This window comes from Dermacentor silvarum, chromosome 4, assembly GCF_013339745.2.
Source record: "Dermacentor silvarum isolate Dsil-2018 chromosome 4, BIME_Dsil_1.4, whole genome shotgun sequence".
Taxonomy (NCBI): domain Eukaryota; kingdom Metazoa; phylum Arthropoda; class Arachnida; order Ixodida; family Ixodidae; genus Dermacentor; species Dermacentor silvarum.
The window spans coordinates 70287665-70314349 of NC_051157.2; the positions used below are offsets into that span (position 1 = coordinate 70287665).

The 26685-nt window shown below is 44.4% G+C and overlaps 1 protein-coding gene across 5 annotated transcripts in view; it reads right to left on the minus strand.

The window, feature by feature from the left end:
* Positions 1-23800, minus strand: part of LOC119450197 (MAP kinase-activating death domain protein-like) — a 133177-nt gene extending 109377 nt beyond the window's left edge. For all 5 annotated transcript variants that reach the window (XR_007466387.1, XM_049665699.1, XM_049665700.1 and 2 more), the window contains exons 1-7: positions 23642-23800; positions 14145-15436; positions 11458-11599; positions 8791-8949; positions 5691-5822; positions 4346-4540; positions 1817-2002 (exon numbers count right to left, since the gene is read on the minus strand). Coding sequence is in view for 4 of the 5 variants with exons in the window: in XM_049665699.1 (XP_049521656.1) it covers positions 1817-2002; positions 4346-4540; positions 5691-5822; positions 8791-8949; positions 11458-11599; positions 14145-14728 (1398 nt within the window). In the remaining variant the exon portion in view is untranslated. The remainder of the gene's footprint in view (positions 1-1816; positions 2003-4345; positions 4541-5690; positions 5823-8790; positions 8950-11457; positions 11600-14144; positions 15437-23641) is intronic.
* Positions 23801-26685: the final 2885 nt, after the last annotated feature.

A 26685-nucleotide genomic window follows, 5' to 3' on the forward strand; every position in this document is an offset into this window, starting at 1 on the left:
AAGTCGCGGGCGTCAGGACTTTCTGGAGGCGGCGCCGGAGGCTCGAGCTCATTACAGAAATTTGTGCGCCGGTATCAACAAGAGCGGTAACTGCCACACCATCAACCAGAACTTCAAGAAGGTTGCATCGGGTATAAGGGACAATCAGAGGATTTTCAGGCCGGGTCGTAAATGCAGCGTCACCTCCGGGGGCTGCACTGGCTAGTTTTCCGAGAGGCGGCCAAAGGGAGACCGAGAGCGGCGAGGTTGGGGCGAGCGGGACTGACGGCGCTGGGGCGATGGTGAGCGGCTGATCGGGTTTTCCCTAGGAGGACGTTCAGCACTTGAGGCCTCAGGACGGAACGACGGGGCATATGGTGCATGGTCCGGGCGATTGTAAGTGTTTGGGCGATAGGACGTGGGCCAGCGGCTGCGGCAATGGCGGGCGATGTGTCCAATCCGAGAGCACGTGAAGCAGATGGGCCGGTCATCAGGTGTGCGCCAATCGGCTGGATTTCGATAACGTGGCCTGAAGGTCGTGTTCGGTCTTGCAGCAGCGACGACAGGGGCGACCGGGTTGGTAGCAGTATGACCGTTATCAAAGGTGGGTAAAATGCCCATATTCGCGACCTCTTGGCGAACCACGGCCTGAATTAGCGAAATCGGAGCCAGGTTGTTGCTTTGCATACCGTCATGAGGTGTAACGGGTGCCATGGCCTCGAGTTCTCGACGGACGATCCTGGTGACGTTTTCTGGAGCTTGCGCTTGCCGAAGCGTGGCTAAACCTTCGCAGGAGGACGTGGCAGCCGTATTAGGAAGTCGGTCGAAGCGGTGAGTGATACGTTGACTTTTGGCCAGCTCAAAACGACGACATTCAGCGATGACCGACTCCACCGTTGAGCAGTTCTTACACAGTAGCAGATTGAATGCGTCGTCGGCTATGCCTTTCAGTACGTGGCCCACTTTGTCCACTTCAGGCATGTCCTTGTCGACCTTGTTGCACAGAGACAACACGTCCTGAATATACGAGATGTACGGCTCCGTAGACGTCTGAGCACGAACTGCGAGCTCCTGCTTGGCCGCTAGTTGTCGTGCGATAGGTCTCCCAAATAGATCGCGTAATTTCTGCTTACAGACGTCCCAACTCGTCAGATCTGCCTCATGCGTCTCGAACCAGAGTAGCGCAGTGCCCCGCAAATAGAAGATGAGATTCGCCAGCATTATGGTCGGGTCCCACTTGTTAGTGCGGCTGACGCGCTCATACATTGCCAGCCATGCATCGACGTCGACGCCGCTGGTGCCGTTGAATGTCCCGGGATCACGAGGGTGCAAGAGAATGACCGGTGACGGGTCTTGGTCACACTGGGTCGCTTGGTCGGTCATTGTGGTGGCAGCAACGCGCCGTCCGCTGCGAAGATCCAGTTCCCGGTGTTGTAGCGAGCGTACCCCGCACCTCCACCAAAGATGTTACGGGGAGAATATATATAGAATGGATATATTTACAGGGTAAGGCGCACAACGCTGCAGCAATCGTTCAGGGGAGCGCGTGCACACCAGAAAAACCACCCGTCGTCGTCGTCATCGTCCAAGCACCGACCACAGGATCGCCGCTCGTGACAGTATTAACCGGAACGTATTAACACAGTCCTCTATGGAGTTATGTTTATTTTTCGCGATTGTGAACGTAGGAGCCGGGAAATCGTATTAAGCGGGAACGTATCAGCGAGGTTCTACTGCATACTGAAGCCGAGCTCCCACAACAAAACAATGAATAGATCGCAACAAGGAGCAAGTCTGCGTAGTTTCTTTGTGGTTAATCAGTAGAGCAGCTACTTACCATGGCTATTCGCGTGGCCACGTCCACAGAGTCAACGTCGTTGCCATAAATGAAAGGGTTGAATCCGGAGAGAGGTGCAGGTGCATCAGGCTTGTCTGCAGGGGCTCCCCCTATTGAAGGCCTCGGTGGTGGGACCCGGTCGAGATTCTTGATCGGCTGCGGATTGATGCTCATGGAGGCAAGCGCCTAGAAAATAAATGGGGTGGGGTCGAATATACACTTGGAATTTCCATTCTTTACTATAGCATAAAAACATGGCAAGTTGCAATTAGTCCATTCAAACATGTCGCAATTCACATCAGGAAAAATGAAGGCATGCAGAATTGACCCTTTAGGTCCTGTGAAGGCCAGAATTTGTGTCACTTATACACTTTGCATCCTATGACTGGCTTCAACATATTGAAGCTTCCTCCACCTCCGAATTCCTGCAGAACTGACTTGCTATACAGAAGAATCTTGGAGAACGGAACCTCAAGGAAGCGAGAAACATGATTCAATCAATAGGAGTTCCATTTACTGAGAGAGACGTGCAGAGGGTATCAATATGTGTCATACACCCTCTTAAACACTGTTCGACATGTTAAGAATAAAGAAGTAAATGTATCAGCCAGTTTTTCCTGTGGTTTGAGCACAGTAGGTGACTTCTGGATTGACTAGGCTTTGCTAGTTTTTATTTAGAGGAGGCACTGGTGACGTACCAAAGCAAGAACATCGCTCTTACTGTTCAACTCGGTGACTGAATTAGCACGAGGTCGTGCTGATTAAGTCCAAATTATCGAATGGCACGCTGTTATGTGTTCAAAATTGCAGTCCTTATTTCAGCCATCTATGGGGACGCGTGGCGGAGCCGCCAAGCTGTCCGGACTGCGTATGCTGTACATTAAATATCAAATTTTTGCTTGCTTTACTTTTTACTCGACAAGCCTTTGCCACTGCTTTTTAAGGATGGCTTTCTGCGTAGGAGACAGGTGTCGCAAAATAAATATCAGACTTTGGCTTTTTCTGAAAAAAGAAAATACTTTAGAGCTTGCTCCTGTTAGTCTGTTTACTGAGAGTTGCAATAATTTCGGTTCCGAATACCAAGAGTTTTTTTGCATTATCCAAACACAAAACCAACCAATACAGAGGCTGTTGTTCTGTTTAACAGGCATTTCAATTTAAGCAATTTCAATTTGCCGACATTCTACTGCATTAAGTGTTCCTGCACTTCAAGTGCACAAGGCCACAAACTACCGTATTTTCCAGTTAATAGGTCGCACCTTTGTATAAGACGCACCCCATGAAAACGGCAGTTTGTCCGAAAAAAAAAAAATGTATATAAGTCGCACCGGTGTATAAGACACACCTGTTCGTTTAGTAAGCGATTTAAAAAAATTACAGTGACATTTCACTCCGTGAACGCGGGTCACGTGCAAGCGAATGGGTGCTGTATATTTCCCCTCCAGGCGCATTTCTGCCGTCGTGGTTGCCGCGATGTTCTGTATAAAGTCCAAGGGTGATAACATCGTCCCTGCGCGCTGTATGCTGTGCGAGTGAAAGCGTGTGCCGGTGAGCTGAATCGCGCACAAGGGAGGAAAGCGGTAAGGCAGCGCGGGGGAGAGGGGGGGCGGTTTGTGCTCTGGTAGCAACTGCGTAGTATTCGCAGAGGTGCGCGCCGTATCTTGACAGCGATTCACAGATGCGACGACTTCGGGGTCGGTTGACTCGCGGTCAGCCTGCCGCCGCTTGCATTGCTGCTCCGTCTTTCTCGCTCGTCGCTCCGGAACTCAATCTCAAGAAGAACCTGGCAACTCGATAGCGCGCACAGAACACGCGTAGCAATTAAGTCAATGAGCTCGCTTCACGTAGCCATAACATCGAATCCGATTTTGACGGAAGTTTTTCCGGAAAAAAAAAAAAAAAAAACAAAGAAAACAACGTACATAAGTCGCACCGCTCTATAAGACGCACCGACGAAAAATTCAGGAAAGAAACGCGTCTTATACACCGAAAAATATGGTAGTTAATCCCAAAGCAAAAAAGAGAGAAAAACAAAAAAAAATTGCAGGGTGGATGAAAATTTTTCCCTTTCGCAAGGGACCCGTGATGTGTTCCTGTCCAACATTTTACATTTATAAATAATCAAAACAACAAAAGACATTACTGGACTGCCCTGACTGCAATAACACACCATGACTTGTCACAGTTTAGTGCATTCATTAAATGTGGCGTCAAATCCCCCGTTACAGAAGCTAGTCAATCTATATTACATAATGCTATTCTATTACTATTGGAACGGCACAGAAATTTGAAATTAGCAGTGAAGTTAGGAGGGGTTCTTGCATGGGTGGGGGCGCTTGCTCGGAATTTTATGGCAGTGTAATTTGCTATTGAAACTTCTACATGAGAGTGGCCTCCATGCTTTTATTTAAATTCACATCTATGCCACAAGGCAAGCTGCATAAAAAAAATGGAAACTTTCATCATCAATTTTTGTCTTCATAGCCCCTTGCAATAAAAGTTTTTTAAAATATCGACAGAGATGCAGACCTGCTTAAGGTGGTAAGAAAGATGGCTGCCCTCAGGGTCGGGCAACGGGGGAAGATCCTCCACACCTGGCGGTTTGAGCACACTGTTGGAATCCAGATCGACCAGCCAGACATCATCCGGCAGGCAGAAGGACCGCTTAAGCTTGAAGAACGTGGCCGGCACACCGATAATGAATGGTGTTGGGGCCAGTAAGAGCTGGAGAGATTGAGAAAAACGGCAATAAGTTCTCTCAACAACAGCACAAGAAGGACACACATTTGTAGTGCTTTGCAAGATTGTCAAACCAGACTTATCTCTAAGGCAATAAAGTTACTTTCTTTCTCCCTGTACAATAGCTGTTACCAAATGTTACTTATTTTGAAATGACAGTTTCAATCTTAATGACCAGCTTAAGGAATGCGCGTGGTTATTGACATTTCGGAGAAAAAAATAAGGATGCTAGAAAAACATACAGAAATTTCAAGTGTATCCAGTTTAGTATACATAAATTTGGGCATTCAAGACAAATGTTATATATTCTATGGTTAAAGTATCAGGCAATGTCCATAGACAGACAGCTTATAAGACAAAATAATAACAGATTCCACATGCTGACCATATTTGTTGAACCAAAAACAAAGCCCAATGAAAGGGCAAGGAGGTGAAGGCACTAAGTGGTTCAATGATTTGACCCACAATTCTAGTTTGCATAGGCAAAGTCTCATTTTTTAAACTTGAATTGGCCCTAGCAAGTGCACACTTGGCCCCTGTGAGAAGTGCATCACAAGTCCAGACAGAACATCATAGCAATGTCCAATGGCCAATAAGTTAGTATGATGCTCTCACACAGAGGTACTGGGGCACGCACAAGTGGTCTCGCACTGGCACAGAACGCTGCAACAGACAACAGATCCTATTTGTGCACCCAGCTATGACTGCATTATGCTTCTCTAGTTCATGTCATATTTATAATGCTTTAAAATTACTTTCTCAGTCATCAGAGCTTCTCCTTGTCAGTGTGTTCATGCAAATATGTTCATATTGTGACCAGATATTCATTCTCATTCTATGAATTTCTGATAGCAAAAAAAACCTTGTGGCTAGTATCTGCGCTGTGAGCCATCAGAATGCAGAAGATTTACTGGCAGTTTCTTTTGCTTCCTGAAATTATATGATGCAAGACAAGCAAAGCTTTTGGACCTATAACTATGACAAATAGTCGAAGAACCAATGCAGCTATAGCCCGAATGCTAGCCACTTTCGAGCAGAAAATGAGCTACAGATGTATGGTCTGTTCTTAACGTTAAAGTGTGCTTTTCGGTAAGCGGTGATCAATAGTATCTTTGTCGTGAGAGAGTCTGCTCACCTGTTCTGCAGATGCCATGCACGTAGGTAAAAGTGGGATCACAGGAAACATGTACTCCAAGGGGTAGATCATTGTGACAAAGGCCATTACGCTCATGGAGAGCGCATTGTAATCACGTGACTGAAGTACGAGCTGCAAGAAAATATATGTGGTAAGCTTAACCCGCAGACAGCTGTGCTCTTACAGTAAAGTCAACCTCTCAAATTTTCGGGGAAAATAGAGGCTCTCATGCATGTTACGGCACAACAGTGCAAAGTGCTTTAGTGGCACAATTTATCACCTTGGGCACACCCACACAGACTCACTGTATAAATCATATCTGTTGCAGCGGCATATAGCACAAAGCAGTAAACAAGACAACAGACAAGCACAAGCGCCAACTTCCAACTCTGCTTCGCGTGTTTACTGCTTCACGGTACCCTTCTAAGTAACTGTATAAAATTAGCTGCCTCAGTGCACAGGCACCTTGTCCCTCAGGGCACTGCACTATGGCCACATTATTAGTCTTTAGCATAGCTTGATAAGTGACCCATTACCATGATGATGTAACACAGACGTACAATCAGCCGCAAAAGATTACAGACAGTGGAATCTGAGAAAAATCTGTTTTACTTTGTGGGGATGCGCGACTCTCGCGCGTCTCCTGTAATCCGGCTTCACCGCGTGGCTAAGTGCCGGCAGCGATCGTGGTGGTTGCGGCACATTGCGAGAGATGGCGCGAGTGTCGCGATGCTAACGCCACCGAACGGCAGGGTGACTTGGGAGAAAAAGGTCGAAAGCGCTTTCTCTTGGGGTTGGGATCGGTGAGCGACGCGGACGTCCCGTGCGTGCGCCGATCCACGCATCGCGAGATGTCTCGCGTGGCTCGGAGCGGGGCACCGGTATGGACGAACACGGATCGTTCGAACGCGCCACCGTTCGCGTGACCGTACACGTGAGCGACTAGGCGATGGTGTCATAGCATGGGGCGAACATATTCGCTCGCTATTGGGTCGCGGTGAGTCGGACTTACTTGATTTGTCGGGCGCCCATGTGAATGTTCTATTGCTTGTAATTCGGCTAGTGTGCATTAGTGTATGAAAGGTGCAATAAATGCCCTTTTGATTGTTTGCACTACTGTGTTGTCGTTCCTTTGTCCCAAGAGCATGTGTGAGACCCCACAACTTCTGCAGCCTCGAAATGCAGCCTGGTATTTGGTATTTGGTATCTGGGCTAGTAAACGTATAAAAAACAACATAGCTTGTACAGTTTTAATGGCTGCGGTCACAAACTGCTTGGAAATGAAATATATTTTTTCAGATCCTGTTGTCTGTAAACTTTTGTAGAGTGTACAAGCACATGTGCAAGTGGTGCCACATCACTGCATATCACTGGAGCAGAACACCTATCGCACCATGCTAAAGTATTGTGTTTGTGTTTTGGGCCTACAGCTATATGGTTACTTTATGCTTAGTTCAACTTGTCATCATATTCTTTTGTTGCCAGCCCTCAAGAGTCCATCACACTACATTTGTAAATGCTCACTGAATGCCTCAAATTAAACTATCCCAGTAGCTCTAACATGTGCAACAGTGACAGTTCCACTGTAATGTGTTTCAGAGAAAGCTTCCACAGACAGCACAAGATCATATGTCAGAGATTATACAACTCATGCAGTGTAAGATATGCAGTGTGAAATAATGGAAAAGAAAGAATGTGTGAATAGTTAGCAAAATATGGCTAGCTACAAGCTCTGCTTGAACAAAATCTCAATGGTGCCCTTTCATTCCTTCACATCTCCACTCCTTCAGATTTGTTTATGAGGTGACATCAGTTCCATTGCTCATACAAGGTCTGTACCCAAATTTGTGCAGTACATTTAAAATTTCATCGCACGAACTTTCAGATAAATCAATGTGGTCACCTTCAAGACACAACCATTAGACGCAATACACTGGTTCCACCTCTTCTACTGCCGGAAGCACCCTTGGAAGTCCTTCTGTTAAGCGCTTCAGCAACAATGTTGTTTCCTTTTGAATTGTCCTCACATCCATAAAATGCTGCGCCCAGAGCACCAGTTTGCCATATGGGGGAAAAAAAGTCACATGGGCACAAATCTGACCATGTATTAGGAAGGGTGTCCAAGCACAGCGATGAAGTTACGTGCCAAAAACTCCCGCACTATCCATGCAGAGGGCACAGGGTTATTATCATGGTGCACAATCCAGTGCCCCTCTTTCGACAAATTTGGTTACATGCAGCACACACGTCTGTTAGACGCTTCAGGACCTTCATGTAGAAAGCGACATCGACAGTTTGACCTGCAGGTACAAATTTATGGTGCACAGTTCCATGGCAGTAAAAAAACACAATCAACATGACTTTGATTATTGCATTGTTCTTTGCTGTTTTTTGGCCTTGGCTCATCTTTCTTTTTCCACTCCTAGCTCTGCAACTTCAGCTTGTTACAACCGTTTGCAAGAATTCATCGCTGTCCTTTGAAGCTTTCGAACCAATGCAACATTCCTTCTGTCGCTAATTTTCCTCAGTAGTCGGAATTCCGTTTCAGCACTTTTTTGGCGCAAACCTTTTTCATTTCCAAATTTCTAGTCAGATCCAGTGAATGAATAACATTTCCAATTCATGTGCTTCTGATATTATTCTAACAGTTAATCAGCAGTCACTGAGCACAAGAAAATGCACACCGTCAAGATTTTCATTTCGACACGAAGTGGAGGGGTGCCCTGGTTCTTGCACTGTCCTTGAAGGCTTCATGACCTTCCCGAAAATGCTGAACCATTCTTGCTCAATTTCACAAGAAATTTGATATTGATCCTTTGTTCTGTCTGCTCATCGATCTACAGTTCGACAAAAACTAAAAATGGATTGCACTAAAAAATGCATGCATAAAATTCTGCCCAGTCATAAAGCAGTCCGGCTCGTACTAGAGGTCAATCGGGTCCTTTTAAAGTGAAGAGAGTGAAAGAGCAGTGCTACTACACACTCTCCCACTTTCTGCTAAGTCACTGCATGAGCTTTTGGAACAGACCTCATATATGACAGAATGACACAGGAGACCTGCATGCAGAACACACTTGGATCAAAAGGAGAGAATGCACACCTTGTGTTCTAGGACAATGCAGGTGAGCACTTTTATGCATGTGTCCACCCCAAGAAGCTCCAACGGAAGGTGTAGCGGAAAATCAACCAAGGAGAAACGAGTGTGGTCGGGAAGTGCAAAGATCAGAGGCTGCTCCACGCGTCTAGGTAAAATGGCAACCTGCACAAAGGCAAAACATAGGAAGACAACATGGTCATACAACATACATAGAGTGGAATGCCTTGCATGAATGATTTCAACACTACAAAACAAGGTCTAGCTATTAGCATGTCAGACCTAACACAAAAACTAACACCAGCACCAAAGGGGCTAGCTAATGGAATACTGGCCCAATCCACCTTTTTCACGGCCTGACGGCGCATGCGCCCTGTCCTGGCGGATTAGTCGCGAAACGTTTTGGAAGGGTCGCGCGCAGAGCTGTGCGGCCCCATCTCGGGGAAACGTCCCCCGAAGAAAAAAAAAAAAAAAAAAATGCTCGGACGCGTGCTATTGCCAACTCGTGCCGTGTACCGCGATACTCCACTGGTAGCTCGACGGCGATGCGGTACTGAAAGCGTGCGTAGCGTAAGACTGGCTTTGGCACTGCGACGGGCTTTCTTGTCGACGGCACTGATAAAATCACCGTGCCTACCATCGTTCGACCGAACCCCGTGCGATAGGCCGTTGAACCGATAACGCGATAGCCGCAACGCCTTCATTGGTATATATAAATCGCGCTCAAAGCGAGTCAAAACATGCCTACGAAGTTGAAAGGTTGAAATCCGCAAGCTTCAACCCTCTCAAGCCGTTCACATGAAGTTTGAGGCAATGTTGATCCTGTTCAGCGAAGGTTAGGCCTGGTGCCGTTGAGTTCGTGCACCCGCTACCGGTGGACCTGTACTGAAAAGTAAGCAAGCTAGGACGAAGGAAACTGCTTTTATAGTTCAGTTCTGGCCTTAGCGATTTGAAATAAACTACTCTGCGCTTCGCACGGCGCGTACACAATAGGCTGCGAGCGGCGACACAGCGCTGTGCCGAACGGCTGTGCCAACATCTGTATGTCACCGTTCCCGTAGGCTGCCACTCGTATTGGCAATGTAGATGGGTAGGTTTGTACGTGTTGGTATGCGGACACATTTCTTAATTCCTGAGATGTACTGTTTATCTCTGAGTCAAACGCGAAACAAGAGACGGTACATTCCGTACAGCAGCATAAACAGCCGCCTTGCTCAGTTATATACCAACTGTGTCGGCGATGGCATCCACGTTTTTGCGGGAGAACAACACAGCCTTTAAATAAGCGCTTATGTGAGCACAACTTTCTGTAATAATGCTTTATGGCACGCGAAAACTAAGTATGATGAAGTTAAAGAAAAGCGAGAATCAGTAATAAATTAACAGCCCGATACTGTATTTATTGCAACTGGATCACAGTCGCTGTTGAGTAGCTCAGGCGCTCATACTGGCTCGTCGCACAGTGGAATAACGCGGCTCATATGAGCAGGTATGTGTGTTTTATTCGACGTTTTGACATTTTTTTTTGTCATATCAGCGATGCACCTTTTCCCCAATTTTTGACGCTAACAGCGATCTGTGGCTGTAGATGTCGATCTAAACAAGTGCACCGCTTTGCTAAATCTGACGCGCAAGGCTGCGCGCTCGAAAACTTCTTATTTATGCAAAATGTCTAAAGACTTGTGCAAAAAGAATTGAAAAAAAAAAAAAGCGAGGTGCAAGTGCAGGAGTCAGCGACAACAAACACCAAAGCAGCCCTACCGGCAGAGGGAACTCAGCGTGCCTTTATCGGCCACACTATAAACAAAACAGCGCACACACGCCTGCTCACCCTATATGTATATAGTTGGTGAGTGCTACATAGCTTCCAGGAACGACATGCTGCCCCGCAGAAGCCATTAATAATTATTCGTGATTGACGAAATGCAAAACCGATGCGCACTCAACAAGGGCGCAGGTTCACAAATCAACCGGCGAAAGCCCTGGCACCCTTCCAAAACGTTTCCGGTGGCGTGCGGCAGAGGGCAGCACAGGAAAATGAAAAAGGCGGATTGCAAGTTGGAACATTTGCAAAAACTTAATGTCAGATTCACTGGACTTCAAAAAAACAATGCTGCTACAGTGCTGTTGCCCATTCTCCAGGCAATATTTTAGCACAGTGATATCTGCCTACTAGCAGTCTTTTCCTGCACGCACCTGCCTTGCTACTAGGAGATATGCACCAGCTTACCTTTGATCTAAAGGCTGAGATTAGTGCAACATAAGCAAACCTAGCAACAGTGGCAAGCAGTTTGCAGTGAGATCAGCTTTCAAGACTCTGAGTATTTACATGTTATTTCCAGCAAAGAGCTTCCCCATGGCCCAAGAAAGCCTGCCATTGCGAGTCAAATGTATTGTGAGTAAGTGCCACATTTGCAAAGAAAAAGTGTTCACCATTTCATCGAGTCCAGATGAACTAATGTTAACCTACTTTTATAAAATCAGGGTTGAAAGACTGCTACAGATCCAAACGAAACCTTCACTTGGTTCAATTCATGATTTTTGGGAGGTGTTGCATGGAAAGCATTTCTATCACTCAGTCATCTGAACTTGTAATATCAAAACATAAAAAGCCATGTTCCGTTTTTTAGTTTCAATCTCTCAAAATGGCAAATGCAAATGCAAAGAACAGACCTCCACACGTGTCTTGCCAGGCACAGGAACAGGTGCACTCAGCAGCTTCAACATCCATGTTTCAATTTCTCTCACTTCGTGGAGGACGGCACTTGAGTACCCTTCAGAGACACGGCCTAAGAAGACATTCCACACACTGTCTCTGCAAAAAATAGAAACAATATCAAAGAAAAATTCGCCGAACTATGCCGATGTTGTCAGGCTACAACAAAAACAAAAACTTGCCTGCATCGTTAACATGACAGTAGGGCAACTGCAGTGCCAAAAGGCAGAGGTCACATACAGATACAGCTACTCAGAATGAATGCACAATATATCATATGATGTGTACAATGATATAACACTCAAGACTATACTTTGCACCCATTCCTTATGGCACTGTCTCTTCAAGTGATGCCATAGTTGTTTTATTCATCAACACACCAAGCAATCATTCCACTTTCTAGTGACATGATCCTGTTCAATGACTCAGTTTAGCAACAGGCATTCAGCAACAAGATGCTTTCCTGGGGCCCACTTTTTCAATGCACTTGACAAGTGTGCAACATGAAAATCCTTACATGAAAAGTGGCCACTTATAAGCACTGTTCATTATCACCACAAGCCCAGCCAATTGGCACACAATGATGTTGACATATCTGGAAGCGATCAACTGAAAATATTACCCTTCATAATGCACTTTCATGGAAGCACCCTATTATGGTTGTCTTAAGTACCAGGAACATCAAAACTCAACAAAATCATAGACTAGGTTATATTGTGGTGCATCATCATGGTTCTTAATGCTGTGTGTGTGACACTGGGGAAGACTGCTTGCTGAGAACAACTGCGTTTGGCTTACGTTTGGCGAGCCGTAGACACCAAAATCGTAAGTAGTGGTGTCTACGTGAACATCCTAAATCAAATTTGAACTGCGCGCCACGGTGACGTTCAGTAGGCGGAGCATTGGGCATGCCCAGCTCCACCGTAGCCTTCGCAGTGCAAGGCAGTGAAGCAGGAGCGGAAGCATCGCTAAGGGGGTGTTTGATTGCCAATAACCCTGCTTCTGCGGCACACATTGAAGTACTTTTTGCAGCAAAGCATTTCTGAAATATCCTATTTTAACTTCTGATGCATTTCTCCACTTCAGTGTGGTTCAGGGCCCCTTTAAAGGGCCCTTCACCAGGCCACATAGCAAATTTTGGTTATACGCTGGAAGTTGTTACATTCCCTCTAGAGAGTGTTCATTCATTCATTCACAAAACTTATTAGTACCAGAGTGTTCTACCTCAAGAATTTTTCAGAATGGTTTATTAATAGCTGCGATAGAAATATTTCAGTGCTGCAAACCAATGATTTCAGGAGGCAAGCATCACCGCCAACATAGACACTCCCTCCACTTGCCCCCGTCTAGCCTCCGCAAGCAAAATTCATTCCCTGCCTTCTCCCATACCGGAGTTGGAGGATCGAGGGCCCACCTTCTTTTTCTTTTTTTCTTTTTTCTCACTTTCTTGTTTGCACGACATACTTCCACTGACTGTCTTGTGCAGAAGCTGTTACGATTGTCTCATTTAGCGATGTGCAGGATTTTGTGCGCTGTGCATGAGAACACCTGACTTGCAGTATAAGTCAGTGCTACATGATCCGCAAGCAGATCACAGAGCATGATTGTACGCTGGAACACGGTAGAAAATGACATAGTTTTGCTCTCTGCGCGCGCAACTGCACGACATGGGAACAAGCAGATGAAACGGAAGTACATCTCTCTTGCTACGGTACGAAGTAAAGCAAAGACACGTCGACATTCGGTTTGTAGGTTTTATTATTTCTCTAAACTTTAATTCGTCTATTGAAGCAAGAGATCAAACAAATAACTGCTGTTGCCTTGAATAATTCTCAAACTCACGTGCCACTGTGAGTGACATCACAGCACGCTGAACTACGTAGGAGCACTTGCGCGACTGTCGTCGACTTTCCGGCTGGGAGCACGGTGCCCGTGAGGAGAAGGCCACAGGGTGTTTGGTTTTAAATTTCAGCTGGTTTCGCGGCATGCAGCGGTGTAATACTTTGGAAGCACGATAATTAGCACGCATTGTATGCACTGCGCTTGTCAGTTCAAAATGGCCAAACCTGGTGAAGGGCCCTTCAAGGTGCAAGCTCTTGGCGAGCTGTGCTTAGAAGGAACAACTCAGCCCTGGCGGTAAGTGAAACAAAAGTTGTCTGCCATTGGTTCGAATGCAACTTCACATGCAGCTGGTGTTTAAACAGCTCTTAGATAACCGTGCAATTATAATGACAAAGAGAAAAGCTAACATAGTCATCATGTTGAATATGTAAAATGAGAGGCCTATGATGCTAGAAGCTGCTAACAACTATTTCAATGTAAGTTGTAGCATGACATAGTGAGTGTGTCCAGCATGGGAGTGGAAGCATAACATCATAAACTCAGAAAAAGAAATAGACCATAAGAACATGCTATCACAAAGGCACACACAGCAATAGTTTGCCCTTCTTTTTTCCAGTGTTTGTGTTGCCTTCAGTGATACATTTAGTGCAAAGAACCACAATGATGTACCAGAGTAAGTAAGCAACGTCCACATCTTTACGAGGGGCTCCATTTCAAGTCCGACACAGTAGCTTAAACGCAACCAGCCCAATAGGAGCGGGCTTGCAAATCTGGCTCGTTAAATCCCACCAGCCCATCATACCTGCTGGGTAACCGGTTGGCCATCCTTGAGCCAAGCAGCAGGCGCTCATGCGATGAGTCGACCAGCTTGCGTAGCGCAAAAAGGCACTCGCGGAATGTCGAGAAGAACGGGTGGTGGCTAATGATGCACAGCGACACGAGCGAGTGGCTTGACAGGCGCTTGCGTCGCCGGGCCCGGGGCGCTGGGATGGGCCGTCCACCTTGGTACTCAGGCACGCCACCTCCGTCACCACTCTCGACAGACGACGACCTCTGAGTGTGCAGTGCTGCCCGGTCGAAAGGCCGGAAGAAGTTGACACAAATTCCATACCGCACTCGACTTGTGTCTTTCTCGGTGAGTGCAAAGACAAAGGGCGTCGACTCTCGGAGGCTTGTGCGCCTGGGCCCAACCAGGAGGCACCCCTCGGGCTGGCAGAAGAACACCACGTCTGTCGGAAGCGGGAAGTCTGCATGATCTTCGGTGGGGTACCGTCGCAGCAGCTCTGGTGGCTGGACGGGCAGATTCCGGTTGGGCTGGCGGACCCCAGACACGACGATGTAGTCTAGCAGGCGTGGGCAGAAGTACTTGCGCACGGCGTCGGCCATCGGCGACGCCTCTCTCTCTTTTTGTGTGCCCCTTTTCCTTCTTTTTTTGCTGACTTGTGTCCCAGCCTACACTTCACAACACTATATCCCCAAGGACAAGGGGCAAAATGTTTACTTTGCTCACAATGGTTTTCCTCAATTTACTTCTGCTGTGTTCAGTAGGCCTCCTTCTTTTGTTGACAAAGTTGACCCATGTGAAAGCGTTGGTGTCAAAGAGGTTTGCTCGGACAAGTTGCTTCAACTATCACACATTTCATGCTGATGTCCTTTAGCAATAAACTTGTCTCCGGTACACAAGTACTTAAAAGTGTTCAAGCTTAAACAAAGAAAAAAAAAAAAAAAAAACGCCTTTAAAGCACTGAATCCTATATAAGCACTTTGGCAGAATGAGATATGTACACAAACAGTGCAAGAAGCAAGGCCTCCAGAGGCAGGTTTGAGAAGGAACTGAAGGTTTGCAGAGTAAACCAAGCCACCAATGGGCAAGAATTAAAAATGGAAACAAAGGAAGGAGGGAACTAAATGACAACTAAGGAGGGGCATAAAAAGAAGAGTTCATTTGTAGTTATCTGTTGATGTAGACAGTGCGTGTGGGCTGCTCCATGGTAATTATATTGCTGATAAACACCGTTGCTCGAAAGATGGCCCACCGCGTCTCCTCCGGAAGTGCTGTGCCCACCGATGCCATGGTTTAGTCATTCCTTCGCACTGCACGAGAATTAAAAGAAATAAATAAAGTGTAAGTGAGAACACACAGTGAATCCCACAGTTCTACGACACTACTCACTGCAGCAAATGCAGACAGCTTGCTAAGCTGCAAAATATGTGGGCATAAAATCACATTAATTTCTACAATTGGGTGGATGTCTCATTTTCCATTTAATTACTTCTCTCCACCTAGCGGGTTTCTGCTGAACTATTAAGTCAAAATCACATGACGCATGTATCACCTCCTGCGGTAACACTTCTGTGCTCATAAACTTTAGTATGATTTGTTACCTAGCCATGTTCACTGCCATACTCACAGTGGCTCACTATTCAATGCCCAAGATGAAGCTGTTCAATCAACAAAAATGCTTGCTCAGAAAAATGTTTCACGAGTACAATGACATACAGTTAACAAGAATGAATATTGCTAAATGCCCTTAGCCCTATACGGTGCCTTCAAAGGTAATTATAGTGTCTTCGGAGCAATTTTATTTAAAACATTATGTGAGCTATGCAAATGGTGTTTATGTAAATGATGTGTGCCCCTTGGTGGACATATCATGAACAGTAAAAAAAAGTCAGAATGTGTATAAATAATGTTCATTAACCTCAAGGTATTGCATTTAGGGTGTACATGTTTACTGAAAACGTACAGTTGTACCTTAAGGCAAGTTCGTATTGTCAGATTTTCTCACAAGGCTCATCTTCTAAATTACGCGTCCCAAAATTTGTTCCTGTGTGTGGCTAATTTCCCATTTCGATGCAGGAATCTTGACATGAAAATCGCACCCTAAAGCGATGCAATGTGTTGCGAAGTTGTCTCTGCTTTTTGCCAAGCAACAGCAACAGAGCAGCTGTTATCAGCTTTGCCCTTCTTTCAGACTAGTGCACAATATGTGCTGAGTCACAAGACACCGAGGAGCACCTTTGCGTCAACACTGTAGCTTCAGAATGTAAAATTAACCTCGCTGTGTGATAACTTTGGGGATGAATGCATTCAAAGACGAGCCTTGTAGAAAATTCAAATAGAATGAACCTGCGTTAAGATGCAAGTGTCTTAGATTGTCCAATATACATGTCAACTGTAAACTGAAAAATAAAGTAGAGTGATAGCTGCGGGCAGCGTGCTGTCCTATAACTTCCTCATCAGCCTCTTCAGTGCACCATTGGCGCTGCCTGCTGTTGATACTTCTCTTTGTCACAATTACCCCCGGTATAAAAAGGAGCCATCCCGACTTAATCTGCTAAAATAGTGGCTCATGGTAGAACTTGATACGGTCGACATGAATGATGTCGTGTCCACGGCGCCTAAGATCAGAAGGGGGCGTCAGCTGTTCAATGATGTCGTTCACCAGAGACGTATGTTGAACAATGTGATATGGTCTGCGATCAAAGCGGGGCATAAGTTTTGAAGAGAGGCCAGCAGGGTGATTAAAAACAAAGCCGGACTAAATCTCCAGGAGAGTAGACAGATGGTACAGTGGGGGCGTCACGGACCTCTTTGTAGCGCTGCTGCTCGGTGGTGGTAAAAAGGTGTGCTAACTGTTGGCATTCTTCGGCATGATGTGCAGCTATGAACACAGGTGTACGCTCTGATGCAGCAGGGTGGTGGGGGCCATAGAGCAAAAAATAAGGAGAAAGTCCTGTAGTTGACTGGCTGGTGGTGTTGTAGGCAAATGTAACGAATGGCAGAAATAATTCAATTCCCAATTTGTGCGATCAGGGGCGACATACATGGAAGCATATCGCCCAGGGTTCGATTAAAAAGCTCGGTGAGCACACAGATTTCAGGGTGGTATGCCATAGTTCTTTGATAAATATCTTGGTACTGAGAGAGGAGGGCTTTGACAACCTGACATAAAAAGACCCACCCTTCGTTGCTGAGGAGGTCACGAGGAGGGCCGTGATGGAGAATAAAACAGTGTAACAAGAATGAGGCAACATTGTGTGCAGTGGTGGTAGGGACCTCTGTGGTTTCGGCATACCAGGTAAGGGGATCAACAGCGATGATCAACCAGCAGTTACCAGCAGATGTTAGGGAAAGGGGCTTGTAGAGATCAATACCCACATGGTCAAAGGGTTGGGTGGGGCAAGGAATAGGTTGCAAGGGAGTGACTGGACTGCGAGGTGGATATTTCCAACTTAGGCAGCCTTCTTTAGTCAAATTATTTTTTAGCCAATTAAATACTTTCTGATTATAATTTTTCAGGCACAGTGTCCCTGCCTAGAAGCCTCTGTGCAGGCCACATTTGTATAGCCTGTATAGCGTTTTAAATAAAAGAAAGTTTAGCTTTGAAAGCACAGCCTATTGCCTCTGCACACATATGCGTTGTAAAGTGTCATTATAAGCTGGTCTAAATATGGCTGGAAGGTTATTTCTCACACCAATATAAAACACTGCTACAATTCACCAACATACGACACAAAGCAACAGAGAGCCAGTCCAAAGCACCTAGACAAAACCTGAGAAGAATAAATACAGTGTGCTCTAGATAAACAATAGTTAGAAATACAACACGTTTGGATAAGTGGAACACTGCCTACTAAAATGTTAGTTTCCTAGTCCTTCTAAGATAACATCCTTTGCATAATTCAAATGATCTTCTTCTGAACTTTTGTGAAACAAATATACAGAAAATTCCTTCTCAGGCGAACTCTGTTACCTTTACTTAGAGCTATCAATGAGTGCCCTTTCGTTGAGCTGAACCTTGAAAAGATGACCTGGCTTTTCCAAGGCCCCTTGGTGTTTGTCCTAAAGGTGTTCTACAATATCTGAAAAAACTCACCAACTTAAGTTAATGCTGAATGTTTCTTGTTGCATCCCAAAATTAACAAGGCGTTAGTTTTAATGGAGTAAAACGTCTCCGACGAAGAGAAATTCAGCACATCAGAGAAATTCAGACTGCCACAGTGGCACTGGTGGGCTGAGTTTTTTCAAGTTCTTCACCAGCCATTCAGATGTGCAGACATCAAAACATATCTTTACAAATGCAGGATTGAATGCTCTTAAGCTGCTGCTTTATTATGCTGCATTCATAATAACAGTAGTTCACATTTTGATAACAGTTACTATGTGCTTCGCCTCAACAATACTGAGAGCAAACTGAATAAAATTTTCCTTCTTTTTAGCTCCACTTAAGCAGGATGTACTGCAATTTAATAATCCACTTACTTCTCTATTTGCAGTACTACGACATAGAAAAAAAATTAATACACTAACTAGTGTATGCGAGAGCCATTAGGCTTTCGAAAAAGGAAAAGAGAAATGGACACTTCAAGTAAATAAATTAAAACACAGCGTTGTGTCTAAGCAACACAACTTGTCCTGAGCACAGTGTGGCATGCATATGATGAGAAACGAAAATGGGACTACGGCAGCACACTAAATTGTGGATACCTGGCATCTTCAAAAGTAGTAATCTCTAAATCCTGGCCCATAGGCCAAAATCTACACCCTGCTTTCATTTCAGGCAACCCAGTCAGCCAAAGTTCCTACTATTTCATGCAGCCGTGAGTTTGGTGGCTAACTGGTTTTAATGTGTATCCCAATATTATTAGGTCTGGGCTACAAGAAGCATTGCAGCAAAGGGCTTTGGAAAAATTTTGACTACGTGGGGCTATTACTGAATAAGCATTTAAAAAACCCCAGGAGGTGGGTGTTTTTTCCGGTATGCGCCAGCTGTTGTGCGGCCATCACAGCTGGGAATCTAGCCTGTGACCTCGTTCTCTGCAGCAGAACCATAATCACTAAGCCAGTGGGTCCCCAGCCTGCTGTGACCTCGAGGGCAGTCTTGCAAATACATTTTGATGAAATAGCAAAAACTGATGCCCCAAATGCACTGTATACATTAATTTTCTGTCGTATGTCACTCTACACCGAGTTTCTTGTCTGTTTTGATTAATATGGTAACTATGGGCCCTGTGTGCCAAAGTTAATGCATGGGTTATTTAGTGGAAGAACAAAAGAGTTGAATCGAATTAAAGATGCTTGCACAACAGATACAGTCGTGAGCTGTATATGCTTGAAATGATGACTTCAAGGTATTGAATAATGGTGTTAGCACACTTAAAGTGAGCATAGGCACCTAGAAAATAATTTGAGAACTTGACGGTGCTGTTGTGTGTATAAATGTACAAGGCAAAAGCACAGAAGTGTTGAAATAGTTTAGTTTAGTGAAGACATACTAGTGTTAGAGAACCTTCATTAGATGAGAATTTATTGCAGTTCTAAGTTAGCAAGTTATATGTAAGCCTAGGAGTGAGGAGAAAAATCTAAGAATGCCACCATGGTCTGAAGGATTTTGTTTTCTTGGGTCCAGCACCCATGGCAGTAAATAAATATCAAGCTTGCTGGCCTGAACGATGTGATGTGAAAATATCCTTATATCACAGTTGAGAAGGTGATATCGGTATTAAAGATCAGGGATGGATCACTTTACCACATCATTCATTATGCCTTCAAATTGTAAGGGAATACCTAAGTTACTGACACCCTAAATAAAAGAGAGAGGCATCGACACTAGCTGCACCTATAGTATATGTGGTACAGAACTGAGTAATGTCACCCAACCATGCCTCGTCAAATGTTTACGTCTTGGATAGAGTGTACAATACAATCAATTAAACAAGTGTGAGGAACAGTAATGAACTTTCATCAGTGGCACTGAGAAGCTGCGCCCACAAATTATAGATTTTATTTTCCTGTGACATAAAATGCATACGAATTGCTGATGTCAGCGCACTCATTTAGAAGAGGGCAAACATGCTCATACATGCTCAAATACATGGATATTTGCAATAATTACACAATAAAAAAAAAAATTCAGTTTTGCATAGGACACACACTGTAGAAATAGCCCGAACTAGCTAAATAAAAAACATTTAAAAAAAATAGATGTCCTCGTTTTAAGTTTTATGGGCTTCAGCCACTTGGAGCTTCCAAATCCTCTTTCCCCTTCCTGTCCTTTCACTCAGCCTCTTTTGTGCCTTTCTGCTCCTATCCTATTATGGCTGACCAATATCATCAGGTGTCAGCAATATGCTAGACAGTTTTGGTGCAGTCAGCAGGGTTTCAATTTTTTTTTAAACCAAGCCATCTCATTTATGTTTCTATCCCACCTGCATTGCTGATAAATTTTTTTCAACTTTTTATACTTTATTTGAAAACTTATGTTCCTTGACACTGTTTCAGACACACAAAGCTACCTTCTGCCCAAAACAACATGCGGAGATTCCAGGTCTATGACCTCCATGCTGTGACAACACGCAGGTGTGGCTGTATGTATGTACAGATATATGATTGCATGTACAGATGACCAAGCTTGACATAATGAATTTTACCAAACACTCAAGGCATCCATCTGATAGTGATGCTGTAGTAATTAAGTATCATATTACTCTGTCACTCTGAAAAAAAAAAAAAAGACTGATTAGGCATTTGCATTGCAAAATAAACATAAAACTATTGAATTGCCATGGAAATTTCCCCATTTAACTTCACACTGCTACAGGATGTCGGCAAATGCCTTCAACGTGCTTATGTAGCAATGAATTGTGACCTAGATAAGTAAAAAAATTCCCACAATGTCGTCACCTTCTCCCCCTAATTGTTATGGAAGTGAAGGAACTAAACTGACTTGTGCAGAGTTGCTCAGCACAATCAGAAGGTTCAATACAGCAGCCTCAGTGAATGGAAAAAAATATCCCCAACTACTTTGTAGACTCATTCTTACAGAAAGGCTCATTTGCTCAATGAACAGTTTTTGTTCATGAGACCGGCTTAATTTCTGGATGTATATGACCTCTTTATCACTTTTATATTTATCTATGTATATATATATATATTGAAGGTGTTTTTAAGGTTCTTGAGCGGCAATAAAAGACAGCAATAACATATCTAAACCGAGGTTAGTTCCTAATTCTTTAATTGAGCATGTATGCTCACTGATGCGAGTGTTCAAGCACAATATAATTGAAGTGCTCAGAGCAAGTTTTGAGATCGGAACATTGATATTGCATGCAAATATAAACACACTTTACAATTTTTGTTTGCTTTTTCTTAATATTTTCTTTATATTTTGTCGGCGCCTTCCTTGTTATAAGTACAATATATCTACATGCTAAATTTGTACTGAAGTTGCAACACTTGTCCAAAACTTTTTTTTTCTTTATTATTGTGAAGCTAGTAATTCCTGCAATCAGGGTGATGAATGTGTTGTTAGTAATGTTTTTGTGCTAAAACCAAAAATTATAAGATGCATGGAATGTGCGGATAATTAAGGTATCCTGCATATGTGACAACTGTGTGTACAAATTAAATAATAATCATAAGAGGGAAACAAGCAATAAATGTTATCTATATGAAATCGTGTAACCATAATTTGTAGAAATGAAGAGGCCATAATCTGTACAAAAAAAAATATATATATATCCTTTGATAGATATATCACCACTTGGTCATAGTGTTAACCTTGACACAGCTCAAAGGAACCCAGTCACTGCGAATGAAGCATCTGTGCATAATAAAACGCAGGTTCAGATTGGTCCGTAACATCACACCCGGATCTCTAGTGCATTGGACATTTCCTTTTCTATTTTATTTTTCCTTGCACTGCATCAAACAGCTGTTGCAATAGGTGCATTACACACTTTTCCAGGATTTGGCTGCCATTTCAGGCAGCTGCTGCATTCGATCGCCTGTAAAGCGTAAGCTCTAAACTCTGTACGAGTGTTGAGGCATTTAATGATGTCTACTGTGTCGCTTTCACGCATGCTCATATAATGTATTTTTTTAAGAGCAAGTATATAGTGCGTACGTTCAACTGGTACACCAGGTAAAAGTGTTTAAATATGTGTAAACGGGTAACTCTGATTGATGGTTATCCGCCTCGCGTGTGCACTATACTAGTGTGTCAAACGCTGTAGGCCAACCTGGCAATATCAAAATAGTTGTCGAATCTAAATGTGCAAATAATCACTTAATTCCTGCCGGAGATGCACATGGTGACATGCATGCAGTGAGCTGGAGCAACGATATGCAGTATTGTGCGGCTCATCAGATGAACACAATTAACCTGGGGCGGGTAAATAGGCTGTGGATGACATATGATCAGTCGAGACACGCATCGAGCTACGAAGAACCTATCCCCGAAACAAAAAGGTGACTGTCTCTGGTAAATGCGGCGAGCGCGTAAGATTATCTTAAACCACGTGCGAACAGCGTAGCAAACGCACGAAACGGTAAGCATAAAGAGAAGCAGTAGTAGGAAGAAATCCATGCACACGTAAACAAGAGGAAAGAACCCCGCTCCCTCGTCAGAAACCGAGCGTGACAAGATCTATCAAACGCACAACCTACGCATACTACCGCGCATCCTGCCTGTGTGGCGTTCAAGAAACGTGAACAGGCGTAGGCGGCTCTATGGTGCGCTAACGCTGCCGGTTTCCGACCCCTAGAATACTATGCTTCGCAACAGAGCTGCACCGGCAAGGGGCCGCGCCCATCGATTCGCTTTACTGCAGTACACGATCGCCCCTACTCGATCTTGTCACAGCGAAACCGAAACACGGTTGATAACAACAAGAGTTGCCTAAAAAAATGACAAGAACTCACACCCATGACATGTATACATCCGCAGTTTTCGTGCCTTTCGTGCGCGTACGGGAGTATGCGCGCATTAAAGTCCGAAGTTATCAAAGCGTGTTCCCTTCCACATCACCTGACGTGCGATGCTTCCGTGCGCATTGTGCCAGCCGCGAATGATGTTCAGACAGTTCAGATGCATCAGTGCCGCTTAAGCACTGCGCTTTTTTAGGACTCCGGTGACAAACTCTGCGGCAAACGACCTTCGAAGACCCAGTGCGCGGGCCCAACCCCCATCGACCGAAAAATCAATACGGCGCCGCTCCGCGCAGCTCGCGTCTCGCAGCTCTGCGATCTTCCGGCCCATTTCCTTCCATTTAACAGATAATTATGACATGACCATATTGCCGTTAACGTCACCACGCTCCCGAACGTGATCGATATCCCTTTCGTAGTATCAGGCATTAACACCGCTCATCGACACAACAGACCACAAGAAAATCGGCTATTCGCGTATTCCGAAAGCCATGGCCCGCAAAGTAGGTGGAAGGGGCAGCGCGCGAAGCTTGCGGATGTCCGATCGTAAATTAAAGCGGCTGTAACTCCTGAAAGGTAGCACTCACCTCCCTGTGACTGTGACATCTTCAAAAAGAAGCAGCTGCAACTAAGCTGTCAAAAAACAAGACAACCATGACTTAAATTGGAACTTAATGTACAGTGAAGGCAAGGCACGACACAATCCGCGACTGTGAGGAGCGCCGCACTGGCCGCAAAACTGCAGCGCCTCCGACGGTGTGACGTCAAAAGCTGCTCAGAGAGACATCCACTGGGAATCAAGATATGCAACCTGTCTGTTAATGCATCCCAAAAATAAGCTTATGAAGAAAGTCGGATATAGATCATGTGCTAGTAATCGACTACCTACACAAGCTTATTTTATGTGCCTCACATGTTGCTTCTCAATGCATGATTACAGGCGCACTATTTTGCGGCGCGTGCAAATATAACGGGATCACCGCTGTACGAAATCTGGGATACGGCCGTCAGAAACATTACTTTATTCAGATAAATTGTACCTACGCAGAAGCGTTATCAGCACAGCATACGATGTCAAAGGCTGGCAGATTCGAAATTTCCTCTATCGACCCCGAATACGCTGGCACTCGTATGACGTCGCATTGCGTCGACGAATTCTTCCCCGCCTCTTCGATCATTCTTACCAGAGAGGAGGCGCTGCTCTTGCTCGCCAGGCATGCTTCTAAAAAATAAAAGGAAAAAAAAAAAAAAACGAAATCGATCTTGCGGCATTTCTCTTCCGTGGCTTCCGCGGAAGCCATACTGGCCCTTCGCGATTCACTAGTCGCTAGCAAAAAAAGAAAAAAAAAAAAAAAAACTTTTATCTCGGTTCACGTCGCATAAAGCACACAGCTGCTGTATGCACATAAATTCAGCAGACTGCAATCATATTTATTAATCGATCGAGATTAATCCGTCGCAACTTTACAACAGAAATTATCAACTGCCATCAAGAATACACACTTTTCTGCATAGATTAACTTCAACAGCATACTCACTATATGAACTGAGAGGTCTTGTTCTATGCAATACACTATCAATGCTTGTGCAATTGATGACAAATAATGATCAGTACACATTTCTTTTTCTTGGATGTTAATTTTATTTACAAAAGAAATTATGACTTCTTGAGAGCAAAAGGTCTCTCAATATTCACACAGGAGCTCAGTCATGTGCGCTTTGGTACATCGCAACGCTGCCACTCATCACTCAAGGTCCTCGCTTATACATTACAGAAGACATGCGCATCCTACAGAATTGGCTGGCACATAAATGCAACATGTATAGGTATAATACTTTTCATTTTGTACGTGACAGCAGTCCTACTACATAGCTTCTGGAAAAATGTACAGCGCACTTCTGGGATTTCGCACGGTGCTCTGCACCACATACTTGCCACCCAGGGGCAGCAGTTATTAACTCAGTGCTTGTGAATGGCCACAGAATAGAAAACGAGTGCTAAAGCTGCAAGAACAATAATTAAAGAAAGAAAGCAAGTCCAGCTATGCAGGGTAAATAAACAAACGTGCGTAAAGTAGATGGTTTGCACTGACATGAACATTAAATATACACCAGTATTTACAGCTATGTTTCACGGGGTAGTACTGATCCGTCCGAGGTTCTATAAACATGCACACGACACGCACACAAAACTACACATATGCTTGTGCTCTGAAAACAATGTTCTTGTGTGACAAATCAGGCTAGGATCAAGAAGAGAAGGTCTACAGGGGGTTGCCAATTCCTGTGGTCAAAGACAGAATCAATAATTTCACCATAATGAGGAGAACAAACCCTCAATTGTCAAAAAGCACAACTCTAAGTCTCAAGGTGTACTGATACACTGGTGAAGGCACGTGACTTTTTTCAGTGTGACTCACAATGATGGAACATACTTGAAACACACAGGCCATGTGTAAGTCAACACGTCGCACAAAAATGAACAAGACATCCTTTGAAACTGTGAAGACTGTGAGCTCACCCGTATTCGTGAACAAAACAAACACAAATAAACTTGTAGTTCCTGTGCACACAGTATTTTGGATGATCATAAAAGCTGGCCTGGAGGTGATTTTTATGAACACTATGCATCTCTCTAGCGTAATGAAATGCCAAGAAGTTTATAAGCTAGCACTAACAGCATGTTTCTCACCAAGAGATAATGCTCAGTCATCAGATGAACACAGCAAGCATTCCTCAGATCTGCTCTCAAACTGTGACTTCAAAGGATTAAGTCACACCTGAGTTGTTTAAAACTGTCACAGCAGCTCAAATTCAATGAGGATAAAGTTGAGGCTTTCTACATGGCACATGCGGACCTATAAATGGCGGCATTTGATTCACAAGTAGGTCGCTAATTTAACCAGGCTGCTCGGTGTGGACAGGAATTGTATATGAATGAGAAGGAGCTGCAAGTCCCCTCCGCTCATCTAAGCTGTGCCCCCCACAAGCCCCTTTCTTTTTTGCTGTAGACTTGGCAAAGGAGGCGCAAAACAAATAACATAAGTACCAAAACAAGCACAAATAAATTAGACAAAGCCTGAGTCAGCAATATGGGAAGTGCAGCGCAGCCCACATTTCCAAACACAAATAAAGCAGCCACAATAATAAAACAAAAACAACAAACATGAACACAAGCATAATAGTGGGCAGCCCACAGTCTCTGCGCAACAGCCAACTTGTAGTACAAGATCTTTGCACACAGACATCGCTCGTGCTTTGAGGGTTGCTAGTTTGCATTGGAGAGAAAACAGGCTCAAGGATAGAAGGATCAAATAATAATTTAAAATATAGACATCAGCACGAGTCTTGTCTACACATGATATGCAACACTTGAGCTACATGGCTGCCCCGACGCACTGCTTCTTGTCCCTCAATTGGGAGAGCACTCATATGCTCCCAAGCATGTCACAGTTGCTCCTATACAAAACTCAACACTGTTTTTCAGACCAATGCTCCTAAGCCCATTCATTCATTACACATACAAATCCCACATGTCAGAGCTGTCCCATAGCTTCCATTCCAAGACCAGTAGTAAATAATGAAAAAACAAAAGGGGGCTCCTTACAGTTCCTATGATTTGCCACTTCTT